Source organism: Desmodus rotundus, chromosome 4 (genome assembly GCF_022682495.2).
Source record: "Desmodus rotundus isolate HL8 chromosome 4, HLdesRot8A.1, whole genome shotgun sequence".
Taxonomy (NCBI): Eukaryota; Metazoa; Chordata; class Mammalia; order Chiroptera; family Phyllostomidae; genus Desmodus; species Desmodus rotundus.
This window is the reverse complement of record NC_071390.1, coordinates 135,095,426-135,111,524: the sequence shown is the minus strand read 5'-3', so window position 1 is coordinate 135,111,524 and position 16,099 is coordinate 135,095,426. Positions and strand designations below refer to the sequence as shown.

Here is a 16,099-nt window from a genome sequence, read left to right as displayed (position 1 = left end):
TCGAGTTATCACGATGTGGAAAAGAGAGGTTAGAAACATAAACAAACTCAGGATTTTGTGAGTTTACACAAAATACACACACAGATACTTTTAAAATCCTCTGTATTTTCCATATGTACAGTATTGTTTTTTTACATACATACACAAATACATACACGAGTATTTGCAATTGACAAAGCAAAATACCTCAGAATTTATTTTGTCATGCGCTATCTGTATCTCCTTTTGTTTGCAAAGGCGATTGGTCAAAATTCCATCTTGTAATGTTCTGGCATTCTGCTCTCGAGAGAGTTGACTCTGAATGCCATTTCGCTCTTCTATAACCTAGAGACACATTTCATTATGTGTTTGGTCTCTCAGCATTAAAAAAAAAAAAAAGTCACAAACTTATGAGCAGAACCTTAAAAACACTGTTAAAAAGCCTTTTTGAACACAAGGATCCTATCTTCCATGAAAAACTCCAATCTTAATTTAAATCATAGCTAAATTTGCCAAACAGCAAAAATACAGTACTGTGAAATAAATTTTTAAAAAAAGACATTTGACTACTTTCTTGATGGTCTCAAAGCAATTTAGCCTGCATGTTAACATTTCAAAAGCCAAAATTAATATTTATGTTAATGGATAAGCTGAACTTACCTTCTATTTCTTCATAGCATTTACTAGATGTCAAGAATTGCGATAAATTAATAATTTTAATTATATATATCACAGTTCACATTTTGAATGAGATAACATTAAATCAAAGGGATGTTATAAATATAAATATAAAACACTCTAACAGTGAAAAATTTCTGGAATTCCAAGATGGCTGAAGAGTAGGTAGAAGCTGCACCCACCTGCTTCTGGCCCAAACCAGACTTACAGCTAAATTACAGAGCAATCAACCTGAACAACCAACTGAAGGCTAGCTGACCTGAAATATTATAACCAAGGATTTGCAGAAGAAGCCACATAGGAACTGCCAAGAAGGGCAAAGACAGGATAAGGCATAGCGTCCCCCCCACCTTACCTCCTCACACTCAGGGGTGGAGGCGGTTGAGAAATTGGAGGGATATCGAGGCTGCAAACTTCCTCCCCCTAGGAGCGTGGGGCCCCAACCCCACACAGTAATCCCCAACCCAGAGCAACAGAGATGGGAAGAGGAGCCCATGTCGCACCTGGTAGTGGAAATCAGTGGGGATTCAGTCAGCCTGGGACAGTCAGACTGCACTCTCCCAGGGAAGAGCACTCCTATTATTATAGCACCAGCCTGGGCAGTTGTGGTCTGGACTCTGACTGCTGGTGAGGCCACAGTGCCATAGTTGGGGCCTGGGGAGGGGTCTGCTGGCTACAGCCAGCAGCAACTTTAAGGGGACCTCCTTTTTTCTGGGGAGGCTTTTGTTGAAGACCCAGATAGTGACTAAACTGTGTGTGTTGAGAAAGAGGGTCAGTCTCCTCCACCTCCAGTGCACAGCTGGTACCCCTCCCCCGACCTTTTTAGTCACTCAGCCTTCCTAATCCTGCTGAGCTCGGCAGTGCATGGGAGCCATGCAGAGCTGGGACTTTGGTCCCTGTCCTGCTGGGTTTGGCAGTACAGAGGAGCCTTGTGGAGCTGGGACTTTCAGCCCCGCCCTGCTGAGACCTGCCACATGGAGAGCTGGGAAGGCTGACCATCGGTCTCATCCTGATTGGTTTGGGGCACAAGGGACCAGGGAGCCATGCAGAGCTGGGATTTTTGGACTGTGTCTCTTGGGGAGGCTTCTGTCTGGGAGCCAGAGGGGCAAGTGCTGAACTATGTGGCTACATTGCAGGGAGGCAAATACAAACTACCCTGTGAGTTCAGCTCATGCTACCCTGAATAAAGAAGTGCCCACCTCCCTCCTACAGGCTTGCAGGCACCACTCCCAATAGGAGACTGTTTGGATCAGTCCTGCCAATGCCTGGATACCCCCACTGGGTACAGGTCGACAGAGGGAAGGGAGAGCGGCTCAGAGTGGGGACATTCAAAGTGTGTGACCCCCAGAGGCTACTGACTGAACCAGGACAAAGTGCTTAGCCCCCTCCGGCAGGCTGGGCTGGCATCACCCCTAATGGCAGACTCTTTTGATCTATCCCTCTGAGCCCAGGGTGGCTGAGCTTACTCCTGCAGAGGGAACAGCTGGCTGCCCTGAACCTGCACTAGAACTAGAACTGCACTGAACCCTGAACTAGAGTTAGAGACTCTGACAGAGACTGAGGGGTGTGGCTTTGAAGTACGGGTCACTTTCCCCTCATTGAGTGCCTGACTATGTGACCTTCAGGAAGGTGATCCTCTAGCCCTGTCCTCCCTATCCTGGTTGCCCCACATTACTGAGCTCTCAACCTGAGAAAGGGGCTGTGGATTGTAACTAGCCTGAGTTCACCCCACAGTCTTTCTTTGGAAGGCTCTGGAGCACAACCACAGCAACCATAGGGAAGGCAGAGTAGCTAACAGGCGGAGGCAGAGCTCAGGGAGCCTCAGTCCTTTTAGATCTGCCCCCAACCCTAAGCTGGAGGAAGCTGACCCTTTTACACAGAATGGCCCCGCTCATGCATACTCAGATCTAGTAGATAGAGGCATAAACAGTGAAGACTGTGTTAGCTACAGACAAGTAGCCCCAAACCAGTTATGCACAACGTCTGACAGCAACCTGTACCTGAATTCCATCCAAATGGATCCAGAACCAACACAACCAGTGATGGGCTTTAGACCACACCAGAACTGGACATTACTAGCCACACAAGCAGCACACCCAAAGGGAGCTTCCGGCAGGCACCAGGTTCTGCCAGGAACAACTCTGCCTCAGGGGGCAGCCCTGCACAGCACCTCATACACAGTGATTGAAGTTTACCCTTACAGTCACCCTGCCTCAAAGGTTAACTCCACCCACGAAAGGGTCAACAACATTCAAGACTCAGCTATAACAGGAGTACACATAACCCACAGGAAACATTCCTGGAGCACAGGGCTCAGGTGATCTGGAAGATTGTGCCACTGAGCCCAACAACACAACTTAATCATAAAATCATCATAACATGTTTGGGAGTCATAGCAGATCTACCTAATGCACAGAAACACAATGGAGAGACAAAGAAAAGTGTCCCAAACAAACAAACCAAAAAACCCAAGAGAAATCCCCCCTCAAAAAAGAATTTAATGAAATGGATGCAACCAAAATACCAGATGCAGAGTTTAAAACAATAGCTATAAGGATGATCAAGGCCCTTAGGGGAAGAATGGATAATCTCAGAGAGAATGTATACAAAAAGACAGTAAGCATTAAAAAGGACATAGAAATCACACAAAAAAAAACAGTCAGAAATGAAGAATACAATATCTGAAATGAAGAATACACTAGAAGGAATCAATAGCAGGCTAGATGAAGCAGAGGACTGAATCGGCAAATGAGAGGACAAGAGCACAATAAGTACCTGAGCAGAGCATGAAAAACAAGAGAGAAATAAGAGAAATGAGGAAAGTCTAAGAAATCTCTGTGACGACACGAAGCATGACAACATCCACATCATAGGAATACCAGAAGGAGAAGAGAGTATAAGCAAGAAAGAGAATCTATTTGAAGAAACAATGGTAGAAAACGTCCCTAACCTGGTGAAGGAAAGAGTCACACATTTCAGGAAGCACAGACAGTCTCAATCAAGATGAACCCAAAGAGACCCATAAAAAGACACATCATAATTAAAATGGCAAATGTTAAAAACAGAGAATCTTAAAGGCAGAGAGAGACAGTAACCCATGAGGGAATTCCCATAAGTCTGTCAACTGATTTCTCAACAAAAACACTTCAGGCAAGAAGGAATTGGAATAAAGTATTCAAAGTGATAAAAAGCAATGACCTGTAACCAAGATAACTCTACCCAGCAATGCTCTCATTTAAAATTGAAGGCGTGCCCCAGTCAGTGTGGCTCAGTTGGCTGGGCATTGTACTGCAAACTGAAAGATCCCTGGTTCGTTCCCCAGTCAGAGCACATGCCTGGATTGTGGGTTCAGTCCCCAGCCAGGGTGTATACAGAAGGCAGGCCGTCGATGTTTCTCTCTCATATCAGGATTTCTATCCTTTCCTTCTCTCTCCCTTCCCCTTTCTCTAAAATCAAAAATAAATAAAATTGAAGGTGAAATAAAGAGCTTCCAAGACAAAAAATGGCCACAGGAGTTCATTACCACCAAATCAGTGTTGCAAGAAAGGTTAAAGAGACTGCTTTAAGAAGAAGAAATAGAGAGCTACAGGAACATAAATAAGACCCACCTCAGGACAAAAGATACACACAAGCTGAAAGTGAAGAAATGAAAAAATGTATTCCATGCAAATGTAAACAAAACAAAAAAAGAAGGTTGGGGTACAATAATTGTATCTGACAAAATAGACTTCAAAACAAAGCCCATAACAAGAAGTAAAGAAGGTCACTACATAATATTAAAGTGATTAAATCCAACAAGGGCATAACCTTTGTAAAAATTTATACACCTAATACAAAAGTACAAAAACATATTTAAAAAATCTTGGTGGACTTTAATGAAGAGATCAACATCAACATAGACATAGTAGGGGATATTAACACCCCGCTGTCATCAATGGTTAGACCTACCAGACAAAAAATCAACAAGGAAACGGCACCATTAAACATCACACCAGACTGGATGGATTTAATCGATAGTTACAGAACACTTTATCCCAAAGCAGCAGGATATACATTCTTCTCAATTGCACATGGTATATTCTCAAAGATAGACCAAATGTCTTAGCAAATTCAAGAAAACTGAAATCATATCAATCATCTCCTTGGATCACAATGAAACTAGAAATCAACTACAATAAAGCAACTATAATAACAAAACTAAAAACATTCAAACACATGTTAAACAATAAATGGATTAACAACGACATCAAAGAAACCAAAAATTGGCTGGAAACAAGTAAAAATGAACAAACAATAACCTTATATCTATAGGACACAGTATAAGCAGTACTGAAAGAAAAGTTCATAGTATTACAGGCCTACCTCAAAAAGAAAGAAAAATCTCAAACAATATAACCCTATACTCAAAGAAATAGAAAAAGAACAACAAATAAAGCCCAGAGGAAGCTGAAGGAAGGAAAAAATAAAGATCAGAGTCTAAGTAAATGATGAGACTAAAAAAATAATACAAAATATCAATGAATTCAAGAACTGGGTCTTTGAAAAGATAAACAATATTGACAAATCTTTAGCCAGATTCATCAAGAAAAAAAGAGAGAGGACCCAAATAAATAAAATCAGAAATGAAAGAGGAGAAATAACAACTGACACCAAAGAAATACAAAGGATTATAAGAAAATATTATAAACAACTGTATTCCAAAGAACTGGACAACCTGGTTATAATGGATACATTTCTAGAAACATACAATCTTCTAAAACTGTACCAGGGAGAGTTGGAGAATCCGAACAAACAGATTACACCTACTGAAATTGAAGAGGTAATCAAAAAATTCCCAGCAAACTAATGTCCTGGACGGGATGGCTTCAAAGGTGAACTTTACCAATCATTCCAAGAAGAACTAACACCTCTCCTCAAACTATTCCAAAAAATTCAAGACGAGGGAAGATGCCCAAGCTTGTTTTATGAGGCCAGCGTTATCCTTATTCCAAAACCAGATAAAGACACTACAAAGAAAGAAAATTATAGGCCAATATGCGTGATGAACATAGATGCTAAAATTCTCAACAAAATATTAGCAAACCAAATCCAGTGACACGTTAGAGAAATCATACGCCATTATCAAGTGGGATTTGTCCCAGGGATACAACACTGATACAATATTCACAAATCAATATATGTGATAAATGAAAGACAAAAATCACATGATCACATCAACAGATGCAAAAGGAGCATTTGATACCAACCCACAGCTAACATCATCCTCAATGGACAAAAACTAAAAGCATTTCTCTTATGATCAGGAACAAGACAGAAACATCTGCTTTCCCCACTCTAAACAGAGTACTGGCAGTCCTAGCCACAGCAATCAGACAAGAAGAAGAAATTAAAGGCATTCAAATTGGAAAGGAGAAAGCAAAACTGTATTTATTCTCAGATGACATGATATTGTACATAGAAAACTCCAAAGACTCCACAAAAAAATTATGAGATCTAATAAATAAATTTTGCAAAGTAGCAAGAAACAAAATTAAAATTCAGAAGTCTGTAGCATTTTTATACACCAATCATGAACTATCAGAAAGACAAACTAAGAAAACAATTCCATTTATTATTGCAACAACAACAAAAATATAAGGTACCTACGAATAAATTTAACCAAGGAGGTAAAAGACCTGTACTCAGAAAAGTACAGGACATTGAAGAAAGAAACTGAGGAAGATAGAAATAAGTGGAAGCATGTATCTTGTCCATGGACTAGAAGAATTAACATTATGAAAATGTCCATTACTTGGGTATTGTACATTTTAATACCCAATATGCAATACCTAAAGCAATCTATAGATTCAATGAATTTCTATTAAAATACCAATGGTATATTTCACAGAACTAGAACTAATATTCCAGAAATTTATATGGAACCTAAAAAGACCTCGAATAGCGTCAGCAATCTAGAGAAAAGTGAAACAAAGCTGGAGGTATCACAATACATGATATCACACTATACCACAAGGCCATTGTATTCAAAACAGTCGGGTACTGGCATGAGGACAGGTACACAGGTCAATGGAACAGAACAGAGAGCCCAGAAATAAATCTATGCTGTATGGTCACAGAATATTTGCCAGTGGTGGCAAAAGCATACAATGCAGTAAAGACAGTCTTTTCAATAAATGGTGTTGAGAAAATTGGACAGGTACATGCAAAAAATGAAACTAGATCACCAACTTATACCATACACAAGAATGGACTCAAAATGAATAAAAGACTTAAATGTAAGTCATGAAACCATAAAAGTCCTAACACAGGCAGTAAAATTTCAGACATCTCCCCAAAGCAACATTTTTGGTGCTACATCTTCTAAGGCAATAGAAACTAAGGAAAAAATAAACAAATGGGACTATGCCAAACTAAAAAGCTTCTGTACAGCAAAATATGTCATCAACAAAATGAAAAGGGAAAACTAATGTATGGGAGAATATATTTGCCAATGATACATCTGATAAGGGGTTAATATCTAAAATATACAAAGAACTTCCACAACTTACCACCAGGAAGACAAACAATCCAATTAAAAAATGGGCAAAGGACCTGAATAGAAACTTCTCCAAAGAGGACATACATGTAGCCAGTTGACATATGAAAAAATGCTCAACATCACTAATCACCAGAAAAACAAAATAAAACTACAATGAAGTATCATGTCACACCTGTCAGAATGACTATCATCAATAAATGCACAAACAAGTGCTGTCGAGGATGTGGAGAAAAGGGAACCCTCTTGCACTTTGGTGGAAATGCAGACTGGTGCAGCCATTGTGGAAAACAGTATTGAGTTTCCATAAAAACCTGAAAATGGCACTACCTTTTGACCCAGCAAACCAACTTCTGAGAATATATCCCAAAAAACCCTGAAATACTAATCTGAAAGAACATATGCACCTCCATGTTCATTGTAGCATTATTTACAATAGCCAAGATTTGGAAACGGCCCAAGTGCCCTTTAATTGATGAGTGGTACATTTATACAATGGAGTACTATTTGGCCGTAAAAAGAAGAAACTCTTACCTTTGTGACAGCATGGAAAGGGCTGGGGATTATTATGCTAAGTGAAAAAAGCCAGTCAGAGAAAGACAAGTACCTTATTATTTTAGTTACATGTGGAATCTAATGAACAAAACAAACTGACAAACAAAATAGAAACAGAGGCACGGATACATGGAACAGACTGACAGCTGTCAGATCAGAGGAAAGATGGGGAGACTGGATGAAAGAATGTGAAGGGCTTAGCCAAATAACATATATGCATAACCCATGGACACAGGCAACAGTGTGGTGATGGCCTGAGCGAAGGGGGCACAAGGGCTGGGTTGACATGGGCAAAGTGTGGGTAAATGCGTCACCTGTAATAGTGTCAACAATAAAAATTTAAAAAAAAAAGAATGGAAAAAAAGTGCAACTTAGTAGTCACAAAATAGTCATGGAGTTATAAAGTATAGCATAGGGAATACGGTCAACAATATTATATACCTATGTACAGTGCCGGGTGGGTACTTCAAATATCGGAGGAACACTTTGTAAAGTATATGATTGCCTAGCCACTATGCTCTACACCTGAAACTAATACAAAATAATACTGAATTTAAACCGTAATTGAACTTTTTTTTTTTAAAGGCAAAGCTCTGTCTCCCCAAAGGGCAGCTCAGCCATTGCTTACACAAACACAGAAAGAGAAAGAGAAATAAGTCATTTTTACAAAGGATAAATTTACCTGATTTAAATTCTTTTTTACAATCTTCAATTCCATCTCCAGTGTTCTAAGAGTGGTTTCTAGTTGTTGGTTCATTTCAACTACTTTTATATATTGCTCTTCTTTTTTTCTTAACTGTTCCCTTATTTTGTCATATAACACATCCATATTTCTTCTCTTCTCTTTTTCTTCTTTTAATGTAAACCTGCAGTTAAATATACCTATCTTAAAATTCATTTCATTAGAAAATGAAATGTGCATTTTATGATCTCGTTCCACATGTGTTGGTTTATTATCCTAATGAAATTCTTATGTTTTTGAATTTTTTTCTTTGCTAGGTCTCATGTTTTTATTTCTCACTTTAATCTCTTTATATATATATTTATATAAATACATAAGAATATATATATAAAGATATATATATACATATATATATATCTGAGAGGTGGCAATGAAAAAACTTTGTTACTTATTAAGCTTTAGTCAATAGTAACTGTGGTAAATACTGTAGAAAAGAAATTCTGAAATTATTCAGTAAAGGCAGACTTGAAATTATCCTTTTTTGCACAGTCATAATTACTCCTCCATTAGGACATCACATCATTTAGTTACCAATTAGAAAGAGAAGTAGTTGTTTATAAACTGGTTTATAAATTCACCAGAAATAAAATTTCAGCTTCATAAAGTATTACAGGTACCCCTAAAAATGATTTGCATGTAACACAGCATCTGCAGAGATGTTTTACACAAGATATATCTGCTGACCACTGTAATCCAAGACTAGTCTAGGGAGTCTAATATCTGTTGCTCTGCACATCTTATGTTTCTTCTTTTGTAACCTTTTAAACGTATCTTTTTCATACTCTCTATTTTATAAATCACTTTAAAACCCCTTTGGAACAAGACAGAATATTAATTAAATCAACAATAGAGAGTAACATGCTTTCAGTACAGACCTTTGAGTTAGTTTTATCTACGTGTAAGAAAGATGCTGAATAAACTAATCAGCCATTACTTTCCATTCCATACATATATTAAAACTTAAACTGCATTAGTTCTTTTAAAATTCTTTTTCTGTCTTGAGAAAAATGACCATTTCATACTCTGTTAGTGGGAATGTTAATTGATATGAACTGTCTTGTGAACAATTTAGGAATATGAACCAAAGGTCCTATTTTAAAGTTCTTACATTTAACCAAATAATACTCTACTAAAGAAGTCATTCAGAGTATATAATCAAAATGTAGAAATTGACTTATAATATAATAGACATTCCTGACAGGATTAATTACAATATACAATAATGAAAAACTACCAAAATTCAATTTGTTAAATAAACATTGAGGTTTCTATTGGGTGGACTTCTACATGGTCATTCAAATGATGATTTGAAAAATATACATTAACTTATTACTAGAAGTATGCACTGTTAAAAACTGTTACATTATTCCGAAAATCTCATACTCTATAATAGTAAAGAAATGTCCTTCCCTGAAAAATCTTAGATGGTAATAAGGAAATTAAAATTTTTTCCTACATATATGGAGTATGTAAAAATAGAAGTAGTTAAATATTTCTTTAAAAACAAATTACTCAATACCTCAAGTTGCAGATTTCTTGTTCCCATTCCACTTTCTGATGCTCTAACTGTGATTTCATTTCTTTTGTTTCTGACAGCTCCTTTTGTAGTTCACTAACCCTATTTTCCATTCTTTTAATTTTTCCCGTAAGTATTTCACAGTGATTTTTCTTAAGTTCTATTAATCTTTCATAGGAAAGAATTGCGTCCTGGATTTTCAGTAAGCTAACGGAATCTGCATCAGAAAGAAAACAAAAATAGAAAAATATGAGCACTTTTTGTGTCTAAAGACTATGCATTTTCACATTCATTCATACATTGAAAAAATACATATTGAGTACCTACAATGTGGAAGACATTATACTAAGCTCTGCAAATAAAACAGACAAGATCCCTGGCTGTTGTTTAGTTTACAGTCTATTAAAGGAAAAAGACAAATTAAATGATAATTATAAATTCAGGTAAATACCCTAAGTAAACAGAGTTCTATGATCAGGTAATAGAACTCAATCTAGACTGGGCCCAAGGAAGACTTCCCTGAAGAAGAGATGGCCACAGTGGCAAATGCAAGATGAGCAGGGGAAATTTGATGAAGGAGAAAGGAGAGCATTGTAGATACTCTATAGCATGTGCTAAAGTTCTATGCAATCTGCTTCTAACAAGATGGAGTAGTAGGTACTGATTTATATTCCTACCTGAAACAAGCAAAAACAAAACAGACAAAATACATTTAAAATTTATTTTCAAGACAACAAACTTGAGGCAGTGAAGGGCAATGATTCCTGAAACAAATGAAGTGAGCCTAATGAATATTCCAGCTTACTGCCTTTAGAGAATTTCCAGGCCACAGCACAGGGAGAAGGAACTCAGGTAGAGTCCACCAGACTCCTTGAGTTAGGTGAGGAAACTAAGGGTCTGGAGAAACTAAGGCAGGTAGAGAGCACAGGATGCAACCCTTGAGCAGAGGGAACAGAACAAAAAAAGAGCCCTGGAGGTCTGCAGAGGGTACTCAGCTGAGTAATGAACAGTGCAGACATGGGGAGAAATCACAGCAGACCAGGGAAAACAAACATCTGAAAAGAGCAGAGGAAGAGTACCTGGTGCTCACACGGCAGATGGTAATTATTCCCATTAGCCAGGCTGAAAAAACTAGTAAGTCACAGGCTAATAAACAGAGCAGGCAGAAAGGTCTTGCCTCAGTAGTGGAGAGCAATAAGCCCTTGGCAAAGCATTGCTCTGGCTTCATCTAATATCGTAAGAGCAAGACTAGAAAGGATCAAACAGTTTATAAGGAACTTAACTAAATCCAGAACAAAGCTCAAAAAGATAAGTAGAGGCATGAATGCTATTTTTTTAGAAAATGAATTTCACTATAAAGATGCAAATTACAATGTCAGACATGAAAAATACACTGGATGGGAATAAATACATATTAGACATCACAAAATAAAAACACTAGTAAATTCTAGTCAGTGAATTGTGAGAAATCTTAAACGGCTAATGTATAATTCCCAAAAGAGGAGGAGGAATGGAGAGAAAATATTTGAAGAAACAATGACCACACACTTTTAAACTCAATGAAAATATAATCCCACAGATCTAGGACAGATCTGGCTAACAGAGAAGAAATGGAAATGAATTATTATAATTTTCTTATATTATATATGATATGCTATATTACTTGAAGGTAGACTGTGACAATTTAAAGTCATTTATCACAAAGCAACCCTAAACCAACCACTAAAATAGCAAGCGTCATGCAAATAAGCCAAAAACAGAAATACAACTAAATCATAAAAATTACTTGATTAATCTAAAAGAAGATGGAAAGAAATGAAAACAGAAACAAAGAACAGATGGGACAAAAAGAAATCAAACAGCATGAATGACAGATTCAAACCTACTATATTCATAATCACATTAAATGAAAACTGTTTAAAAACCTCAATTAAAAGATAAGTTGTCCAGTTGGATAAAAAACCAAGACCCAACTACATTCTACCTGTAAGAAATGCACTTTAAACATGAAGGCACAATTTCTTTAAAATCACAGAAATAAGATATAAGACACTAATGCCAGACAAAAGAAGGCTGAAGTAAGTGGCTACCTTAACAACAAAGTAGATTTCAGAGCAAAAAATAGTATCAGTAATTAGCCAGATGAATGAATAATGATAAATTACTAAGGAACACAATAATCCTAAATGATCATGTACTTAATAACAGTTTCAAAATACATGAAGCAAAAATTGATAGAACTGCAAAGAAAAATAGACAAATTTACAATTACAGTCTGAGCTTTTAATACCACTCACTCAGTAAAGATAGAACAAGTAGGCAGAAAGTCCTCCAGGATACAGTAGACTTGAACACCACTCCTCTTTTCAAGTACCTATGAAACACTTACCAAAAAAAGACTATATTCTGTGTCATAAAATAAATCTTAATAAAAAGAGTCAGTGAAAAGGATTTAAGTCATATAAAGTATGTATGCTAGCTAAAACATATCAAACTGAAAATCAAAACCAAAAATATCTCTGGAAAATATTCAAGTATTTGGAAACTAAGCAGCATACATCTACATAAACCCTGGGTCAAAGAGGTAATGAAAAAAGAAATCAGAAAAGTATTTTAGACTGAATGTAAATGAAAATAAATACATTCGACTTTGTGGAATGCTGCTATAGCAGCACTAAACAGTGACATTTAAAGCACTGAATATCTATATTAGAAAAGAAGAAAGGTCTCAAATCAATGACTTTAGCTTCCACATGAAGAAGCTAGAAACAGAAGAACAAATTAAACCTAAAGCAACAAAAGAGAAGAAATAATAAATATCAAAGACAAAATCAATTAGAGAGAAAATAAAAAAAGAATAGAGAAAAACCAATGAAACAAGTGCTTTCTGAGAATCAATAAAAGTAACAAACCTCTACTCAGGCCAATAAAGAAAAAAGAGAGAAGGCACAAATTACTAAAATTAGAAATAAGTAATGTGACAGTACTGCAGAGTTAATAGAAAACAACAGAGTAATATTATAAAATTTATGTAAATAAATTTGACAATTCAGATGAAGTGGGTCAATTCCTTAAAAAACAGAAATTACCAAAACTCAATCAAGAAGGAACAGATAATAAGCTAAACAGCCCTATATCTATAAAAGAATCTAAAGTCCTAGTTGAAGACCTTTCAAAAAAGAGAAAATTCCAGGTCTAAATGGCTATACTGGTGAATTCTATGAAACATTTTAGAAAAAAATAATACCAATTCTACACAAACTCTCTCAAACAATGAAGACTAGAAATATGCCCCAACTCATTCTCTAATACCCTGAAACCAAAACTAGACAAAGAAAAGAAAGAAAGCTATGTCATAAGCATGGAGGTAAAAATTCTAAACACAACATTAGCAAATCAAATCCAACAATACATCAAAAGGACAACTTGTCATAACCAGATGGGGAATGCAGGGTCTGTTTAACATTCAAAATCAGTTAGGGAAAAGGGGGACAAATACATACTGAGGGAAGGAGAACAGACTTTGAGTGGCGAGCACACAATACAGGACACAGATGTCCTATTATAACATTGTGCACTTAAACTTTATACATCACTAACCAATGTTACCTCAATAAATTTAATTTAAAAAGATACTATCACATCAGCTCCAAAAACATTGCTTTTATTAAAAGGTAAATACAAACTCTATACTCGCAGTAAAGAAAGTTCTTCTTGTGGGAGTTGGGGCATGAATCTTTAGCTACCTCATATATTTGTAACATCACTCACATTCCATTGTAAAAGTCTACTAATTTTGATGATCATTTCACTGAGAGTACAACTAGATGGATATATTTGTGAATCCCATGTGACCAATTTACCACTGGCAAAGTCAAATTTAGCTAAATATCCATTCAAAGCCTTCAGCAAATGAAGTTTGGTTTTGTTTTAAGAAAGACGTTTTCAAACTAGAACTGTAGGACTTATTCCAGCTTCCTACCAAGTGAGGAAAAAAAAATGTTTTTCTTCTGAGCTGTATAGTCCTAAATTTGTGTTTAAAAGTACTTATAAATGGGTACAGAGTTTCTTTAGCGGGTGATGAAAATATTTTTACATCAACTGTGGTGATCTTGTACAACTCTGTGAAAATGCTTAAAAATGACTGAATTCCACTCTTTAAATTGATGTACTGTATGGTATAAATTGTATCTCAATAAAGCTGTTATTTTTTTAAAAGTAAAAAAATCAACTGTTAGTTAACATATTAATTAACCCTATACTATAATCATATCACTATGGAAAAAAAAAAGGCACAGGACAAAATTCAACATCTATTCCTGGTTAAAAAAGGAGTGGGCAGGGTGGGGAATGGGTAGGGCAGGGGAGAGCAATGGGGAAAACTGTGAGACAACTACAATTGAACAAAAATAAGAAAACACTTTCAGCAAACTAGGAGTACAAGGAAATTTCTTCAATATGATTAAAGAAAAGATCTATGAGAACTCTACAGTTCACATCGTAGGTCATCATTAAAAAGTGAATTCTTGCCCCAAAGAATCAGGAACAAGACAGGAATGACCATTTCTCCGTCTACTCAGCACTATACTGGCATTTCTAGCCAGTGTAATTAGGCAACATAGAGAAACAAAAGGCATCTGTAGAGGAAAGGAGGAAGTAAACTTGTCTGTATTAGCAGACAACATGATCATATAAGAGGAGCCAGCAAACTCCAACCTGTGGGCCAAGTTGTTTGTTTCAGTAAATAAAAAGTCATCGAAATATCGTCATGTCCATTCATTTACGTACTGTCTATGGCTACTCTCATGTTATGGTGGCAGAGCTGATTAGTTGTTGATGGAGAATGTTATTGGCCACAAGTCTTAAATATTTACTTTCTTTAGTAAAATAGTAGTTTAAGAAAGAAAGGTTGACAACATTTGGTTATGTAGAAAATATGATAGACTCTGCCAAAAAGCTACTAGGACTAATAAATGAATTTAGCAAAGCTGAAGGACACAGAATCAATATACAAAAATCAACTGTATTTCTGTATGTTAGCAGTGAACAATCAGAGATTAAAATTTAAGATATATTATTTACCATTGCATTAAAGATAAGAAATACTTATGGGTAACCTCATGAAAGATAGAAAGACCTATACATTAAAATATTACTAAGAAAAATTAAAGATGACCTGTATAAATGTAGACATATACTTTGATCAGGGGTTGAAAATTTGATATTGTTAAAAAAATCAATTTTTCATAAATTAATCTGTGGATTCAACATGGTCCAAATCTAATTTTGAGAATGCTAGCAGAACTTTTTTAAAGTTGCTGATAAGCTGATTTAACATTCATGTGGAAATACAAAGAATCTCTAATAGCAAAATAATCATGAAAAAGAACACATCTGGAGGATTGACATTATCTGATTTCAAGAACTTTTATAAATCTACAGTAATTAAAACGCTTTGTTACTAGTGTAAGGATGGCTAGATATATCAATGGGACAGAACAGAGTCCAGAAATAAACCTATATACATATGGTCAACTGATTTTGACAAAGGCACAGTGGCATAAAGTAGAGAAAATATAGCCTTTGCAACAAATGGTGCTGGAACAACTGGATATCCATATGCAAAGGAATGAACTTGAATCTATACCTTGCCTCACATGTAAAAGAGAACATAAAATGAACCAGATCTAAATGCAAAACCTTAAACTCTAAAACTTCTAAAGGAAAACTTAAAAGAAAAATTTGTGACTTTGTGCTAGGCAAAGTGTTCTTAGACATGAAAAACAAAAGAAAAATCCATGAAAGAACAAATGGATAAATTGGATTTCATCAAAAGGAAACAGTGTGCTGGCCGGTGTCACGGCTCAGCTGGTTGCAGTGTTGTCCCCTAACCATAACTGAAGGGTCACAGGTTTGATCCCTGGTCTCGGTGGGAAACCATCCCTGGTCTAGGAGCATACGGTAGGGAACCAACTGATGTTTCTCTTGTCTCCCTTTATCTCTCCCTTCCTCTCTCTCTAAAAAGCAATGAAAAAATGTCCTCTTGTGAGGATAAACAAAAAAAAGGACGAAAAACTTCTGTTCTTCAAAAGAC

At 36.3% G+C, this 16,099-nt stretch overlaps 1 protein-coding gene across 4 annotated transcripts in view; it reads right to left on the bottom strand.

The window, feature by feature from the left end:
* LOC112321614 (ankyrin repeat domain-containing protein 26) overlaps positions 1 to 16,099 on the bottom strand; it is a 117,941-nt gene that overhangs the window by 30,227 nt on the left and 71,615 nt on the right. For 3 of the 4 annotated variants that reach the window (XM_053922474.1, XM_053922475.1, XM_053922477.1), the window contains 3 exons: positions 10,009 to 10,222; positions 8,430 to 8,613; positions 187 to 324 (listed from right to left, as the gene is read on the bottom strand). In XM_053922474.1, coding sequence (XP_053778449.1) covers positions 187 to 324; positions 8,430 to 8,613; positions 10,009 to 10,222 — 536 coding nt within the window. The remainder of the gene's footprint in view (positions 1 to 186; positions 325 to 8,429; positions 8,614 to 10,008; positions 10,223 to 16,099) is intronic. The other variant, XM_053922476.1, reaches the window with a different exon arrangement.